Raw genomic sequence first — 17668 nt, forward strand, 5'->3', positions numbered from 1 at the left:
TTAATTAAAAACAACATTTTATTGTAGTTCTAACATACTATTGTGTAAAAATATGGGGGCTTTTTCTTCCTGAAATGTTTACAAAAACACAGGTTAAAAGAAGGTTGTAATTTTATGTGTAATTATCGTCAGTGACTTTGTATGAGGCAAAGATACAAACCGGCTACCATTTCTCTCTAGAGGTACAGAAGAACGATATGATGCTTTTGCCATTGTCACAATACACAGCACACTGCAGAGGATGGCTGCTGACGGCCAGCCTCAACATTCATTATTTTAGTTATATCAAACCTTGAAGTATTTCCATTAAATAACCATCTTGGAGTATATAAAACTTTCAGATTCAAATGAGTAGTTAGCTTTCTGCGTTGTCTTTAAGGCACGTTATTTCTATCCAAGTTTCATTTTGGTCCAGAGAAGCAAGTGTATTTCAGACATCAGCTATCCAGGTATCTGACAGCTAGGCTTGTTGTATCTATCCTTGTGTCCATACACTTCAACCACGTGTATTGTATTCACTGCATGTCCTGCAGCACTGTGTCCTGGTACCACCTGTCTCGCAGGTGCGCTGCTGCTGTTGAACTGGTGCAGCTGAACGTTGTCTTTGCTACACCCGGGGGCTGCGATGTCCCGAGTCCACTCCTCCTGGAATCTGTAAGCATGAAGGAAAAAAAAAGTTTTTTTCAGTTTCCTTTGCTCTAACAAGAATACAGAACTTTCCAGCGTGTTTTATTTGCACATCAGGCATACAACAGCTTGTGCTATAACATACAGGCTCACTTCTTCCCCCATTAAAAACAGTAGGCAGCAATGGGGCAAATAATTGTCTCTCTGTAAAAGCTGATGAAAAAGACTGGTGACGTTGGTTTTATCTGCAGCTGGGGCAGATGTCATTTGTTTGCCATAGAACGAGTCCCTGGGTTCAGTTTAATGCTGTGTTACCTAGAGAATATTACTAAGAGCCCTTGAATGCTAAGAGTGGTGCATAGGGAAAGTCCTTGCTTGGCTAGCAGGACACTGCTGGGAGCTCAGCGGGTGGCTGTGCCCGGGAGGGGTGGTTGTTCTCTGCAGAAGTGCTAATGATGCCCGCACTGTGCTGCCATGCCTTGGATCCTGCCAGCCCTCGCTGCTGCTGCTGGACGTGCCGGGCAACAGCAGGGTCCCCGCGGCAGGGCCAGCCCAGCACCAGCAGCTGACCCGAGGTGGCTCACCGAGGAGCCTAGTGCTGGGTGCAGCGGCAGCCGCACACCCACGGCCAGCAGCCTGGGCTCACCCTGTCGCCTGTGAGCAGCTGTTCGGGAAGCGCAGCCTGCCTGCGGCATTTACTGGCTGCACAAAGGCAGCAGCGCTCACAGGAAGGGCTGTCGTGCTCACATATAGGAACCCAGAGACCCACAGGGGAACAGCAGAAAATAACGACGTAGCTACCAAATAACCACAGCCTTGCTGCTCTGGTACAGACACCGCAGACATATCGTTCTTGAAGAGGACAATAAATCTTGCTCTTCGCTGGAAAGCTGTATTACAAAACTATTTGGGGCACAAACTACACTCAGGTAGTGTAAAGACACCTTAAACTACCTCTGCTTTTGATGGGAGAAGGCACCGCATCAGCACAGACACAACGTACCCGTGGTACCAAGGGGTGCGTGGGTTTGCAGAATTCACCCACCTGTGATTTGGACAACACAAAACTCATCTACCCATCACAACAGTAACCTGGTGACATCTCACACTTTGCACTGACCACTGCACTGTTGTAACCTCTGCGTGCCAGCAAGCCCTCACGCGCCTTTGTGTCTGACAGCAGAACAACATCTGAGTTCCCCTGCGGTGCCTCATCTTCCACCAGGAAGAGCAGCTGTCTGCGGCAATGCTGACAGCCTTGGTGCCTAAAAGGAAGTCTTCTGACATACCCATGCTGTGCATATGGGTTCTTATACAGCAAGTAACTCCCTTCAGTCTTCTGGAGGTGGTAGTCAATAGTTACAAAACAAAAATCACATCAAAAGATCATGTACAAGGAGACGAACCAGGACAAAGTTCTGCACAGGGTAGCTATAAACCCCTGGCAATAGCCCTGCCAGGATTATATTTCAAGTTTAGGTATTCTGGTTATTGCACAGTAAGTAAAGCTTACTCCTGCAGAATTCACCCCATTCCAGTGTCTCCTGTAGAGCTGTGCATCGTGGGGCTGCAGTTACCCACAGCCCACGACCAATGCAAACTGGCTGAGAGTGCATGAGGACAGCCGTGCTCCTGGCCAAGCAGCCCGCTCCTCCCAGATCACAAACTGGTAAGCTGCCCACGGGTTGAAACAGGTCTAGGATGAGCTGACGGCAGGCACTCTGCACTCACTGCTGCATTCAGATGCACCACACAAACACGAGGCTTAACTACTTCGTCTAGGAGCCTCAGGTTAAAAGCAAGAAGATAAAAGGGAGAAGATATCTTCAAGCAGTGTTTGAACCCTACAACCAATGGAGGGATGGTGAATTCAGTGGGGTTCTAGCTAGCAGAGGCTGAGGAGAGCTAAGCAAAGGGATGCAGAATTGAGAGGGGACAGATGAAGGTGCAGGGCTCCCCCCTGCACACACAGCTGTCAGACCAACAGCGGCTCCGGCTGCTGCTTCCACCCCCAGCAGCGTCCTGGGCTTTATCCAGGGACAGAGGAAACGTGGCCTCTTCCTACCACCTCCATTCTCCTTAAGGCCAGCTTCCAGCTGGGCTACTCCAAACCATCACAGTAAGTGGACCAGAAGTCCTCCCTGTGCTCTTACCTGGAAACATAAGTCCCTACAAGAACGCCAAATGCTGAATTTCCTATCTAGATTCTTGATACTTTACATTTGACAAGGATGGACGCAAGCGGCTTAGATAGAGGAGTGAGGCTTTCTTGGTTTGGTCGTTCTACTTTCTTTTTCACTGTACTTTTATTTCTATTATGTTAAGCAAACAGGAAACGTGTCCTGTAGCTCCTGAACAACTTAAGAAAGTACACTGTGAAGACACCTTGGTGGTGGGTGTACACAGTGACACTGGTACAACTGGGAGGGGAAATAAAGACAGGTCTCCTGTCTGGGGAGACAAGCAGCCACCACACTGTCTGCCAGTGGTTTTAGGAGATCCACAAGGACCTCGCAAGGGGCTGGGGAGCTGATCCTAGCCCTCAGGGAAGTGCTGTGAGTGGGACAGCCAAGCAGTGGGGCCACGGCAGTGCTGCCTGGTGCTGGCGCCAGCTTCGAGAAGAGATTTTTACACTGGAGGTTGGGAGGGGGGGTTGTTGTTGCTGTATGCCTGGTGACTTTGTACAGTACTCTGGGGTAATAACGGAATCATTAGGAAAACAATAATAGCAGCTTTATTGAAAGCACATGGTGCTGGGCACACACCCTCCCCACTCATGGCAGTGGCAATTAAGACTGAAATTCAGAAATAGGTCACATTTAGCAGCTAGCTATCCTGCCTTTTGTGACAGGGCCCCAAGATGAAACCACAGCTCACTTCCTCTGCCTGGTGCTTCTTTGAAATAGGTGTGTCAGGAGGTGCTGGAGGACTCCAGCCTCTGAAAGGTGGGGGAAGCACAAGGCGCAGGCATAACAGACGTTGGGAAAACGAGTAGAGAAGCTCAGGGTGGGACAACTCGCAGGGGGCAGGGATCTACAGAAAGGGCTTGAAAAGGAAACCTGCCCCTCTGCTGTGCCTTCGCCAGCTGGGTGTCCTCCCCTCCCCTCCTCAGCGCCATGCAGTCACCCCTCTTCTGCAGGGAACCAAACCAAACGCGGCACCCACGCTTCGCAGCCTTTCACTGCATGCTCCGTGGAGCACAATTAATATCAATTAACATCAGTCCCCCACCTCTTCCTGCAGCGGCTGAGGAGCCCGCTGGTGGCTCTCCACAACCGGAGCCGTGCAGCAGAGCGGGGAGGGCCACATCCACGGCGGCGCAGGCTGACGAGGACGCCCTGCACACACCCTGAGCCATCTCGCGCACACCACGTCTTCGGGCAGCGGGACCTGTGGGGCTGAGCTCGGCATGCCTGGGCTTTCAGACAAACCTGGGCAATTCCTGACAGCAAGGCTGATCATAAAAGAAAACAGTGATTTTCTGGAGGGAGGGAGGGGTCCGGCCCTCAGGTAAACAGCCAACCTTCAAGTATAGCGAAGTATATAGCAACTATAGATAAATCAGTTTCCTCAGGAAAACACACTTTTTGCTGCCACGTACCCTGAAGGACTTTGAAAAACAAACAATGCAGAAACACAGCATCTTGAAATGCCAGAATAAAAAAATATTTTCTTTACAAGAGATGTTGTAAAGGCCTGGAAACAGAAGCAGACATCACATCCGTCTAGACTGCGGGTATGCCAGACACAAAGTGTGGGGGTAACCCACACATGGTTACCCCAACCATGGGCCCAGGTGGGAGCTCAGCTGCCCCTGCTGGGCTCAGAGGGGAAAAACTGAGCACAGAGCTGTCTCTATGTGCCGCCAGAGTTGTCAGGACACGGCACAGAGAATTCGGGCAGAACCAGAGATCCAACTGTGTGTGTAGGGGAAAGGCTTGATGACCTTTCACAAGGCAAAGGTCTCTTCAGCCAGGCCCACAGCATTTGGACTTCTACTATGAAACTGAACCCACTGAAGATACAACCCAGTAGGAACTCCAAAAGCCTTCTGTAGCATTGCTAGATGCAGCAGATGCCTTTGGGGACCTCAAACCATCTTGCAAAGCTTGTAAGCTGCTATTGTAGATGGCTTGCTCCCGTGGTTCTTCCCCTGCTGCATCTTCTGGAGCTAGAACTCCTGCTGGGGAGCTTTGACAGTCATTCTGGCTGGTCTGGTGGTGTTCGTTTTTCTTTTTTTTCTTGTTCTACTTTTGTTTTCCATCAAGCTTTGCAGCAGTTTGTCTCTCAGTATGGGCCTTTCTTCAAGTGTCGTCCCCTTTCACTGCGGTAAACCCACACAAGGCTATCCTGCGAGTGAAAGGTCATCAGCTCCCTCAGCTTGCTAACCTCTTCTGTTCATGTGTTCAGAGGGGAAGAGCAGCTGGGAAAGTGCCCTCAGGGGGCAGAGGGAAAGGTGGGAATGTGGCCATGTATTATTCCCCCGCTTGTCCATGCTTCTAGAGGTCCTTTGGCCTGCAGCCACACTCCTAAACAAGCCTGGGCACACAGTAACGTTATTTAGAGCAACATCAGTTTCTGATTTGTGCCTCCCATGCAACCCCTTATAAAAGGTAGTGGAAAACTTCAACCATTATAGTCACTAAAATCAAAAGGAAAAAAGAAAATGCACTTTGTTTTACTGTGGAGGCCAAAGCTATGAGCTAATTTCACCAACTCCACGTATGGATTCTTGGACTGACTCAAACGCCAGGCTGCCTCTCCTAAGAGCACGTTGGCTTTTTTTTTGGTTCATTTTTAGTTTTGCAAAATCTTTTCACTTGGACATCTTTATTGTTGGACTGCCCTTACTTGTTTTTTGCCAGGTACACTGGTAATGCAGCTTGTAGTCAGAAAGGACTCTGGTACAAGAATTTCAGATACTAAAAATACCTTCTGTGGGAGAATATACTAGCCTGCTTCTCTGCAGAAGACATTTTTTCTTCCTGATAATAAGCTCCAGCTGTAGTGGATATCTGAAAGGAGGACTTTAAACCTACTGAGACATGGGCTTTTCCATTTGACTCACTCCTGCACTCAGATCACTACTTCATAGAGAATGTTTTATAACTTGGCCTAGAGCTGTGTAAAATAATTCACCTCAGCATAGCCCAAATCTTGAATGCATGGCTTCTTCCAAATGCTTCCACACCAGGGAAAAAAAAAAAAAAAATCACCGGATTTCTTTGCTGCTCTTTAGATGTATTTTTGAGCTGGGCTAGTTTCTTTCTGGTTGTCCTCTTAGCTGACAGAAGATGAAAAGGAGTCAGTCTCCAGTTAAATTCAGCTCTTCCAAAGCATGGAAAATACCGGACCATCAACTCTCCCTTGCAAAATAACAGCACAGCCCTGAGTCAAGGGGCCTAGCCCAGCACAGGTCACAGGCCTGCTATGCTGAAAAAGCAAAGAAAAGAGAGGCCTCCCTAGGTGTGGCCATTTCTTACCGTAATTAGGAAGTTGACGGAAACTGAAACAAGTTCTCTCTGCTTTTTCTTACTACTACTTCTAAGCATTTCTCCTGGGACAGCTGTCTTTCTCATGTGCAGATGAACAATCGTGCTATGGCACAAGCAGCGTCTGTGTTTTTAGTGGCTGTGGATGCCAAACACAGTTTGCTCTCACCATGGTTTTGTTAGATGGGGCACATTTTCGTGACTCCTCACAGAGGCAGGGCTAGCACTGCTTGCTTCATGGAAGAGGGGCGGCTGCTGTTTCAAGCTGCCGAAGTTCTCTGCCTTAGCGCAGGCAGGGGATTGCAGGGATGACCTTGTCCCAGGAGACAGCTACACACAGCCCAGGGCAGCAGGATGCTAGGGTGACCCCGCTCTTCTTATCGACACTGGTGCCTTTAATATCCCCCCTTGCTGATGTTCACCTCCCTCTCTCAGACACCATGAGCAGCTGGCACAGAGGCAGGACAGTGCCATTAGGCTCCTCGTTACTGACACGCTGCCTGTGCCGTGACGAGGCAGAGGACTGATGGCCCTGGCAGCCTCCCAGCCCACTGAGGTGTTTGCTGGGGATGGAGAAGGACTGCTTTTCTCAGGCAGTGCTTGCCCAGGTGAAGTATCCCAGAGAAAGATTCCGTGGGTTCATTTTGGGAAGGAAAAATATTTTTTCATTAGAAAAGAACTTACTCAAAACCAACATTTACTGCTTAGGAACATACCAATTTCAAAAAACCTCTTAAATCCAGAATGGCATTTCACGTGCTAGCTCCTAGCAATACCAAATGTCCCTGTGAGACCCATGGTGACCGTCTAATCCAAAGCAGACGTGATGCTATCTGCTGTTTTGAGGAAGGCCTCTCACTTTGGATGAACTACTTAAACAATCCTGCTTTTGTTCCCACACAGAACTGGGAAGACTTAAATTTTAACATGCTAGAGGCTGCAGAACACGATCCTGATTTTAGACTTCTCTCCGGCTGCACCCCTGCTGGGCGAGCTGCTCCTGGTACAGCCGGTGGTGACGAGCCCTGCCTCTGCCTCGCCGCCTCCCGGGACTGCTCCGCAGGCTGCCAGGCACTGCTCTCCTCTGGCTGCGGGCACAGAGCTGCAGCTAATCTCCCTCCCGGAGCTGACAGACCCTTTCCTCGAGCTAATCTGTCTCCAGCCCCTGCAACCCGCAGCAACCTGCTATCTCTGTTCCAGGCTCCAAACATCTGAAAAGCGACGCGGGGTGAAACACGTCCCTCCCAGCAGTCCTGCACCTTGTAGCTTGCCGTTCCCTACTCAATGTTAGTTAACTATTCAAACATTATAAAAGAGTAAACATGCTGTAAATGCTTGCAGCTCCTGCATGTAAGAGCTTCTGCTACAATTTGATTTTTTTAAATCTCCTTATGGTTCCTTATATCCACTCCAAAGAGGTGGCATCCACAGAGACTATGCTGTAATGATCCCAGGTACTCATGGACATATTTCTCAGCATTTTAAAGCAATTTGTTCATGCACCCAAGCAGCCAGAATGGGGTTCATTATAATTACAGTAGTTGTCATTAAAATTCAATGTTTCCCAGCAAAACTACATATTCATCACATTTGTTCCAAACTTCAAACACAAGGGGGAAAAGGACCTAATTTCATGGCAGGCAGGCCCAGAACAACGCACTGGAGCCTCTGCTGTCCAACAGCTGGGCTCCTGTATTATTTATAACTTTTGTGTCAGCATTCTGGATCTCTGTTATGGCACCTCATTACAGTCCAAATTATCTCATCAGCAAACGAAGGCATCACTTTGACAGATTATAGTGTTTTACTCCTTACTCTATAAAATATAACCAATGCCTTACCTGCCTGGAAGAACTGGCTTTTTATTTTATTTATTCCTACAGTATTTTTGTAGCGTGGCAAACCAAGATGTTACACAGTTAGTTCCAAGACCTATTTCAATTAAATCTGAAAGGCAGCACAACCTACATCCTTGTCTAGCCAAAAATAGGCAGAGACACACTCAAGAGGGTCTTCTTAAAGGGTGGAGGCATTCCCAACTCTTCTAGACCAAAGCAGCACAACAACCTTCTGCACAGAAGGGAAATGCCATGGCAAAAACGGCGTCACTCGCTGATCCTCCGCCTGCCCTTCTGGGGCGAGGAGCCCAGTGCCACATCTCCCACCATGACCCAGAGACATCCTGGCAGCCCTCAGGAAAATGGCAGGCTGACAAGTGGCGGCCTCCCGTCCTTCTTAGTGCAGCTCCTTACAAGAAAAACAAAGCAGGGTTCCCAGCTCCACTAGAGGCCTAGCAGTATGTTGCACAAATGCCTCCAGGTGTCTGAAACATTAGCACAAGTTAAATTACCTTTCGGTTTGTTCATGACCACGTACGCACACTTCAGTTCCTACACAATATATTTAAGTTTTCTTCTGGGCTCGCTTGCCCTCGTACTTGCTGTGTTTTCCAACCACGCCAAATGCCTTTGCCCACTGCCCCGGACAATGCAGGCCGTAAGGCCGCGGCACTGCACACACAGGTAGGAAACGCCTCAGACAGAGGCTGCCAACTGCGTGCTTCCCGTTAAATGGAGAAAGGCACCACAGAAATAACTGGGCAGTAAACATCTCTCAGGCCAGCAGTCCTCACAGCATGAGCTCCACCTGCCCCATGCCGTCCTGCTGCTGGCAGCAGGGCCCGGGCACCCAATGGGGAGACCTGGCCTGATGGCTACGCACAGAAATGAAGCCTCGCAAGCGAAGCACAGAGCTGACAGACCACCTGCCATCTTCCAGATGTGGCATGAGAGGCAACAGCATAATTTCCTGTGCACGTATGTGTATTTAACAGAATTAAACAGCAGAAATGAACATCTTCACTAACCCTGATTAAATAGATCTTATTTGGGTGAAGAAAGGAAGCGTGGCACGAACAGATAACAGGTCACGCTTGTTCCTAGAGTGATTCCAAGACAGTTTTATTAAGTCTGTAACAGCTGAAATGCCATTTTTATCTCTGATTAGAAGCAGCTTCCACTCTGTGGAGGACTATGCTAGACTGTGGGCTCTGGTGTGCACAGCCTGATACACCAGCTCTTCTGGCTGATTTTTGCTCTAGCTAGCGATTTGCCAGGATCACAGCACCTCTGCACCACGAAGTCCAGCAGGCCTTGATTAACAATGGCTCTTGTGTACCAGAAGGGTGGTAACGTACACCGGTGCTGAACACGGCATCTGCATTGTTCCGTGCAGGAAAACCAAAGAGCTCACAGGAGCTTTATCCTCCTGCCCTCTGCATTTTCCCACTGGAGAGCTCTACGCTCTCCATTTCTCTAAAGAAATGATAAAATTGTTGACATCTGGCCCCAGAGAAGCTGCTTATCCAGAAGAATTGTATATTCCCTGCTACTTTCAGTTAAGATGTACAGTATTAGGTAAACATAATACAACAGCTTCTGCCCTGTGGAGTGGTGCAGATAAGAGCCAGAAGGAGCTTGAGGCTCTAGCAGAGCACTCACCCCTGTGGACAGCCCTCTGTAAGTTTATCCATTTTATGTTAAAAGCAGATTATACTTTTACAAAGCATTTGCATTGTAACAGATTGAAGTTGTCCAAAATTAAAAGTTGCATCCTGAATCTTCTGAAAACTGTCTAGGTTATAATCATCATTTAATTAGGTTTATACATCTTTCGAAGTCACCCAAAGCTAGGAGTTGATTAAACAGCCGTCAGACTTCTGTGTAAATGCTCCATTTGAATATAATTTCCAGCTGCACTGTGACATGGAAGTAGTTTTATAATTTGCATAAAGTTGTTTTCAGCAGGTAACCATTGCAAATCACAGTTACTGCTGTACATAAAAGCTGTACAAGCAAGCAGTGAATTAAAAATAAACAAGGATGCACATGATGATGAAGCAGAACTCAAAGGGCATCAAAAACACAACGGCATGTATTTATATGGATGGTAATAGCAAAACACTGATTGGAATTTGACACGCATTCATTTTTCTATGTTTCATTTGTTAGCAACAACACATCTGGACACACTCAGAGAGATTTTGAACAAAATGTATGTCTGCTCACCATGAATGCATCCATGCTACAGGGTGCACATCTTTTCAGCTTGGCCATTTCTTTGCCACACGGTCAAGGTTCTCACCCTGGTGGCATTTATGCTGCAGCTGCACCCAGCAGCTGAGGATCCCATTGTGCTTCTCCTGGACACACTGATAATGAAATATTTCTCCAGGGAGCTCTCACAGTCACTGAGGGACCGACACTAGCACTCGGTGCTCACCTTGGGCTGCAGCACAGCCCTAGCTGCCCTGGCTAGCTCCTCTCTTAAGGCTCTTAGGCACGCTGGCACCTTGATGCCATGCAACAGCAACGCCCAGCGACTTACCTGCTACAGTTTAGCATCAACTTAACAAAGCCAATTAAAAGCCTCTCTCTCCTTAATCTGGCACAACCTTCTCTGCAGACAAGACTTCACCAAGCACCAGTGAAAGACAACAGGCAGGTGAAAGAAGCTAAGTGCTGGATGGAGGTCACGCTCAGCTTTTCTGCTGTGCCAACTTTGGGCAACAGTAACTCCCACAGGGCAGGCAAGTTCAAAGAAACCCCTTTGGTTTGCCCCAGTGAGCAAACCCTGCCTGCACTAACACAGCACACAAGGCAGCAGAGCCTGCCCCAAGCACAGCTGCCCCCAGCGCACACCCTGGCCGTACGTGGCAGCACATCCTCCCCAGGGGCAGTCCCCTCAATGCATCATTGACAAAACCTAAACATTCTTCAACAAACTCATTCAAACCCGGTACATTTTAAAAGCCTTACCTGTAGAAGCCTTGGTTATCATATGCCATGTTAGTCATGTCATCAAATACAGATTTATTCCTAAGTTTCTTGTTGTTGTTGTTGTTATTTCTTCCTTTATAACCAAAGTAAGCAGCTTGCATGTTCTCTAGTTCTTCAGTTCTGAGCTGGTACCACAGCTGCATATCTCTGTGAATAAAGCGAAGGGTAAAACACAGTACTGCAATAAACAACTACATATCTGAGCTTTTATCTGACCACAGCCCTCATTCACCAGAGTTTAAATCTAAACCTGTGTCTACTGAGAACAGCATTTAAATACACACTGAACTTCAAGTGCAAGCCAATTTTTCAGAAACTTAGACATCTCCTTCCCTTAACGGACAGTGTGTCTTAAACAGCATGAATATTGTTCTGTAAAATTGTGTTCTTTTAAGTATTATCTAGCATTCCTCAAAAATAAAATAAATAAACAAACAAACAAAAAAAGCCAACAAAAACACCATCAACAAAGAGCAATTGTCTTACAAGCACCTATGGATAGTTCAAAGGAACAAAACCCCAGTAATTAAATCTATTTGGTTCAGTTGTTTGTGTTTTTTTTTTTGTTTGTTTTGTTTTTGTTTTTTTTTTCTTTTTTTTCCAATAATACAGGAAGTCACTTCAGGAATGGTCTTGTGTCAACGTTCTTTATAGACACCTTTATCAGTGACACCACACCAGGCCAGATCCTGTTGTACATGAAGAGACTACAGAGCATTACCTTCTTATGAAATAAATTATTGGGAAAAAAATATTTTCTGTGAATTTTTGCAGAAGTGCCATTCCAAAGGATTCAAAAATCACCAGGCAGGTTTAACAGATGAACTGGAGGAAGTAATTACTGCCTTTGTTAAGGGTAGGGCTTGTTCGGTTGCCTTCAGAATTTTCTTCTGGATATGCTCAAGGTACTTCTCACGCTGCGCTCTACAGCTCTGGGTTTAAAAAAAATCACAGTTGTTTTTCTTGTTTTTAAAAGAAGTCTAAGATTCACACAGTCACAGACATTCACACTAGCTGTTGGGACAAGATTAGGATTGTTGGAACAAGACTCAGAGTTGGCAATGCTGATTTTCATGCTTTTTCTGTCCTCCCGGGATGCAGTTCTGCTTCTACCAAAGAAAACGGGCACTACACTTGTGCAGCAGGACAAGCTCTGTGGGGAGGCCGCGTTATGTGAGGATGTTCAGAAGCTTTTGTCCGTTGTCTCTCCAAATGCAGGGTACAGCACAGGATGGCACGTCCTGCTGGCACTTCAAAGATCATCAGATATCTTAGAAGACAGGCTTCTAGGCAGAGGTGACCTTTTTTAATAGGTCTACTAACAGAGCCCAAAAAAAGTGTACAGGCAGACCTCAAAGCCAAAGGCCAGCTGAGGACGCCTTCCCTGCTCCGCAGGAACGGACTGCCTTTCTGTCGGAGGGGGTCTAAGAGACACTTCCTTAGCCATTCCCCTCCCAAGTGTCCTCAGCTTGTATCATCAGACCTGCAGCTTCTTTTCAGATTAGGAAATGCTTTGTGCATCCAGAAGTTGGTCCACTTTTTCCAACTACATCAGCTGACCTGAAACAAGAGATTGTCTGTACGTGCAGACCCTCACTTGCCCAAGCTCCCAGACCCTCCTGGCCGCAGTGAGGCGAACACCACAGGCAGGTCATCTGGCATTTGGGTGCACAGGCTGCAAGCTGAGAAAGTTTCGTGCCAGGATGCAATACTCTTTCTCACATAACACTGTTTCTGTATGATCTCAGTTGTTTTCTAACAGGGGGCCAAACCACACAGCTCCTGCCATGCTTCCACAGAGCACTGCAGCACCACAGCCAGTCCTGCACCGCTGGCTCAAGGGACAGGAGGAAGGACAGAGGGCAGCGGTGAACTGAGAAGCCTGCAGCAAAGAGAATCATTTTATGTCCTGATGACAGAACTGGGTCAAAATGTCCAGTGTAAAGGTCTTTTCCTTTTGTAAGAAAGAAATACCAAGACTTCAAAGTCATGTGAATGGCTAATTTTGACAAAACTTCATTTAAAATAAATGAAGAATGAGGACTTTGATATGAACAGTCTTATCAAAAAGAAAAGCAGCAATTCTACAAGAGTCAGTCATCCCTTTCATTTCAAAAATTATTTCATGCTGTCAGTGAAAACTTAATACTAGGAATGACACCAAAAGACTTTTTTTGCCGTGCAAAATCCTTTCAAGGGGAATAGAAAGTCTGTATTTTGGTTACAGTCAGATTTTGAAATTATAGAATTTTCCCCCAAAGAGAAAGTCTGGCTCCAACACAGCTTTAGATAAAACACAACCTGGAGCACAGAGACCTTCACTTGTGCCTTTCTCACTCTCTCTCTACTTCACCGCTACCTCACCTCAATTCAAACACTTCTTGGGAACAAAAGGTGGTCAAAAATCAACAAAAGTGCAGCTTATTGGCTTGAGATGGGGTGCAGCCATCCCACTGAGCTACATGCAGTTTGGGGAACAGTGAGCTGGAAAAGTGAGAGGGAAATAAAAAGGAGGAGTATGAAGAAAACTTTGTGCAGCACATGAGTTTGAGTGGATGCTCTCATGAACTACTGCTGCTTGGCTTCAGCGATGGTCCCTCCATCACCCTTCACACCGAGTTTTTATAAAGGACTGGATGAGTGAGTTTTACTTCTTCCCTTGCCTGTTTGTAATTCTGCCCACTGTCTTGTGCTTCGAGCCATATGACAAAATCCTATGTCTTTCCTTTCCAGCACTCGTTTGTCGCATCTTTGTGACAGCTCTAAGTAGATTTTGCAGATGGTGAGGGCTTTGATGGTTTTGACATACGTTGATTAAATTTCCCAGCAGAGTTCAACAAAAGTAAAGGAAAAAAGGAAAGAGAGGGAAGAAAAGAAGGTAAAATACAGCCAAACCTAAATAATTCAAGGCGAGAAAGATTGGGACAGCAAATCAGACTTGTACATTCAGTTCCTGCATAATTTTGGGTAAATCCAGATTTGCCCAGGCCCACTTAAGTCATCCAATATTAACAGAAATTAGGTGCCTAAATAGTCTTGAATTCTAAGCCTTTCTACACATACAGTCTAATCTACAAATGAAGAATTTGAAGTAATTAATATCACTGTAGTGTTGTAAGCATCAAGCCCTGAAAAGGAACTTTAAAGTTCCCTGCTCTCACAGCAATGGGGTCCACATGATGTACACATCTTAAGGACAGTTTTAAAAGCCTTTTCTTGACATACCTTTCAGTCCTCCTCCTTTCATTTTTCTTCACACACTTGATGAGACAACAGGTTAAAAAAGCCATAGACATCAGCAGAATGATGGCACAGCTCACGATGGAGGCAATCACTGCGACCTTAAATCCAAAAGTCTCATATTTTGATATGGCTGCAGCAAACCAAACACAAAAGCACATTTCTGAGGTCAGCACGTTTATCCCTCTCTCTCGCATTTTCATTAAACCATGCTGAAACCTATCTGCTTCACACTTCTGCTAATAATAGTTTAGTGAGGACTTTCACCTCAGTATATGTTATCAAAGTATCTTGGCTTCAACTTAAAGCTATGCAGGTCTTAAATTGGGCTATTTAAAAATCCCTTGTTTATAAGCCGCTAATGAATTGTTCACAAGTATTTTAGCACTGCAATTAATTAAACACAATGCCTTTAGCACTGCAGTAGCTAAAAAGCACAACTTCATCAGTATATCAAATGCAGATGAGCTGCCAGACTCTTTTAATCAATGGTTAACAAGGAGTGGAGCTGCAAGCTCAAATACTGAAAAGGGTAAGTTGGTTTAAAGAAGCCCTTTATAACAAGAATGTCTCTGTACTATGATTATCCTGTTTGGCAGGCAGTGACCAAACACACCAAGTCTTCCTCTGCTCGGGGAAGGATAGCAGATGGAAGGAAGGGTGTCTGTAGGGCTCCATGTTCACAGTGATCTGACACTGGAAATGAATTATCCAGACAAAAGGAGGAGTGGGAATGTGGTGTGGCACAGCTAATGCAGATCTCTGCCAACTCATTCTGAGCACTAAGCCTTATCTTGCTTCAAAACTCATCTAGTTCTTCCAACAACACGAATACCAGCTCCAGGAACCGTTCAGCGGAGCTCCACACAAAGCTTTCTGCTGCTGCAGCTTCTCAAGGGGAGGATTTCTCTCGTTTCTTTAATGGGGTCACTTAAACCAGAGATAAGAATAGCTGCATTTCAGAAGGACTGATAAGTGTGTAAGAGCTACCCAACTACCAATGATTTTAAATGATACGCAGTCTGAGATACAGACTGAGCTTCTCAATTCAAACACCACAAAGCTTAGAGGTACCACGTATTAGTTTTCCTAGAGTCTGCTTCTAGTCAAATTACTAAGAAGGAGCACAGCATGAAAGGTAGGCAATGCTGTTGCCTTTCAAATGCTATTTGTTAATATGGTAACTTTCCCATGCAGCTGCCCACAGGCAGCAACCTAAAATTGTTCAAAAATATCATTGTGTTTCTTTCACAGCAAACCTTCAGAAAAGAATGCCAGCGGATTAGAGGGTTTGCAAATATGTTTGCAGATTGGTTGGCCATATCTGCACATTTTCTAAAGAAGAACAGCCACGGAGCCACGCTTATTCTGGATGCAATGCTACTGGAGGCAGTGACGTAAGGCCAGGCATAGATCTGACAGTCTTTTCTGTGTCATGATAATTGATGATGTCAGAACACATTTGGAGTGCAATTACAGTCAAGAGAGGCAACTTTGAAGGAAATTGAATTTGTCTTTTTCCTTGTGCAGATGTCTAGAATTAATCCTCACGTTGCAGGAGATACGTGGGACAAAATAAATACACGGTGGCCTGGAGGGACTGGAAATTGTCTAGGAAGACCCTTACGCTTGCAGGAGGGCACGCCTGCTGTCCACTGGGTCCCATTCCCTTTCCACACGCAGGTGATGACGCCTGGCCCCTCCAGCTGGTGCTCGGCTGAGCACTGGAAGGCGATGACCGTCCCCACAGCGGTGCCGTTGCCGTGAATGATCTCCAGTGTGCCAAGCTGGGGAGGAAATATGCGGCTGCACTGCCCTGCAGAACGAAAACAAAGCAAAACAATGCAACACAAGAGCCACAAGTGAAGGCTCACCTCAATTTAAATCAGTCCAAGATGCTGGGTAAAACAAAGAGCAGACCTCTGGCAGGGCAGCGCTGCCTGCTCTGCCAAGCACCAGCCCAAGGCCAAAACCCGATCAGCGCCATTCAGCAGTCCTGCTGCTCTCATCCCAGCACAAAGGGAGCTGTACTCATCCTGCAACAGTATCTACTTAGTCTGTTACATACTAAATATTTAAAAAGAAAAAAAAAAGGCAAAAAAACCCACCAAACTTACTCTATGAGTAGCCTGGTCACCTACCATTCCCATCTTGCTTGACTCCAAGTGTTAATAAGCACTCAGGCTGGTATCTTCCATGCAAGGAATATTCATAACACAGCCTCCCTGTGCAACCTTCCCAGGATCCAATGGCCTGATCGCATACTTCAGCCTTCCAGCCTCCTTGGGAGCACCTTTTCACAACCCTCCAGCACCTCCCTATCTCTGGAGCACCTCTGCTGACCTCGGCTGAAACGAGCCACCAGGTTCAAAAAGTTCATGGTCTGAACTTTTGGGTAGACCTGTGCGGTGTCAAGAGTTGGACTTGATGATCCTTAAGGGTCCCTTCCAACTCAGGATATTCTATGATTCTATGATTCTATGATTCAAGGGAGTTGTGACCTCCGTTGTACAGGGAGGTCACAGAGAGACAGATGTGCATCTACAGCATGGTTACATACATCTCCATTTTCAAGTTACAAGTTCTGCTTTATCCTTCATTTGTAGTACATTTTTCTTCCTTAGGCTTTTCTCTTTCTATTTTTTTTTTTTTGCAGTTCATGCAGCTGTTCTTTGAGCCATGAGCTGTTCTCCTCTCAGCAACCTATTCTCAGCCACTAGCTTTATACATTGAGCTTTATTGCCACAATATTCATTTATTCACATTAATTTTTAACATAAATTTTAATGATCACTCATTAAGACAACAGATAATATCCTGCTATACTTCAAAGACAATAACACTCACGTTTTCTCTGTTCCTGTGCACTGACAGAAGCTGGGAAAGGCTTTATATACCCCTTTTTAACAGCTACTAAATAGCAGCACTACTTCTGCATCAGAATCCAAGCTCCTTATCTTTCAGCAGGCTTCCAGATGACTTCAGCAGGGCCACAGGCAGAGGCAATAGGATGGCACTTGCGAGGCCAGGGTTGCAAGCACCATGGTGGCACACACACACAGAAGAGAAGGGAAAATATGCTTTCTGCACGTACAAGTAAAAAGAAATTTAGAGCTTTAATAGCCTCCTTAAGAGCACTTGGACAGAACTACATGTTGATATCAAATCTATTTCCATTTTCATAGCAAAAACCCCTCCAGTCATTAATTAACATTAAGCTGATCCAATCAAGCTGCAGGAGACAGCCTTACTGCCCATCTTCAGTCTATGCTCAAAAAACTCAACTCCCTGGAAAAAAAGGAACCAAGGGAATCTCAGTGAAAGACCAATCAAAAGCCACAGTGACAATTACTTGTCCAATCTACTAAGTAAATACGCACTGAGCATTAGATTTTAAAAACATGCCTTCCGTAATTCCATGCAGATTATTTCTGTTTGTTTTGCCACCTCTTTCCATCCCTTGCCACAGCA

General features: G+C 46.1%; 1 protein-coding gene across 4 annotated transcripts in view; it reads right to left on the minus strand.

Annotated features, from left to right (window-relative positions):
- SUSD3 (sushi domain containing 3) overlaps nucleotides 1-17668 on the minus strand; it is a 69531-nt gene continuing 51863 nt past the window's right edge. For all 4 annotated transcript variants that reach the window (XM_068694672.1, XM_068694669.1, XM_068694670.1 and 1 more), the window contains 4 exons: nucleotides 15825-16013; nucleotides 14183-14330; nucleotides 10937-11104; nucleotides 1-652 (listed from right to left, as the gene is read on the minus strand). In XM_068694672.1, coding sequence (XP_068550773.1) covers nucleotides 442-652; nucleotides 10937-11104; nucleotides 14183-14330; nucleotides 15825-16013 — 716 coding nt within the window. In that variant the 3' untranslated portion in view covers nucleotides 1-441. The remainder of the gene's footprint in view (nucleotides 653-10936; nucleotides 11105-14182; nucleotides 14331-15824; nucleotides 16014-17668) is intronic.

The sequence above is a fragment of the Anas acuta genome, chromosome 11, assembly GCF_963932015.1.
Source record: "Anas acuta chromosome 11, bAnaAcu1.1, whole genome shotgun sequence".
NCBI classification, from domain to species: Eukaryota; Metazoa; Chordata; class Aves; order Anseriformes; family Anatidae; genus Anas; species Anas acuta.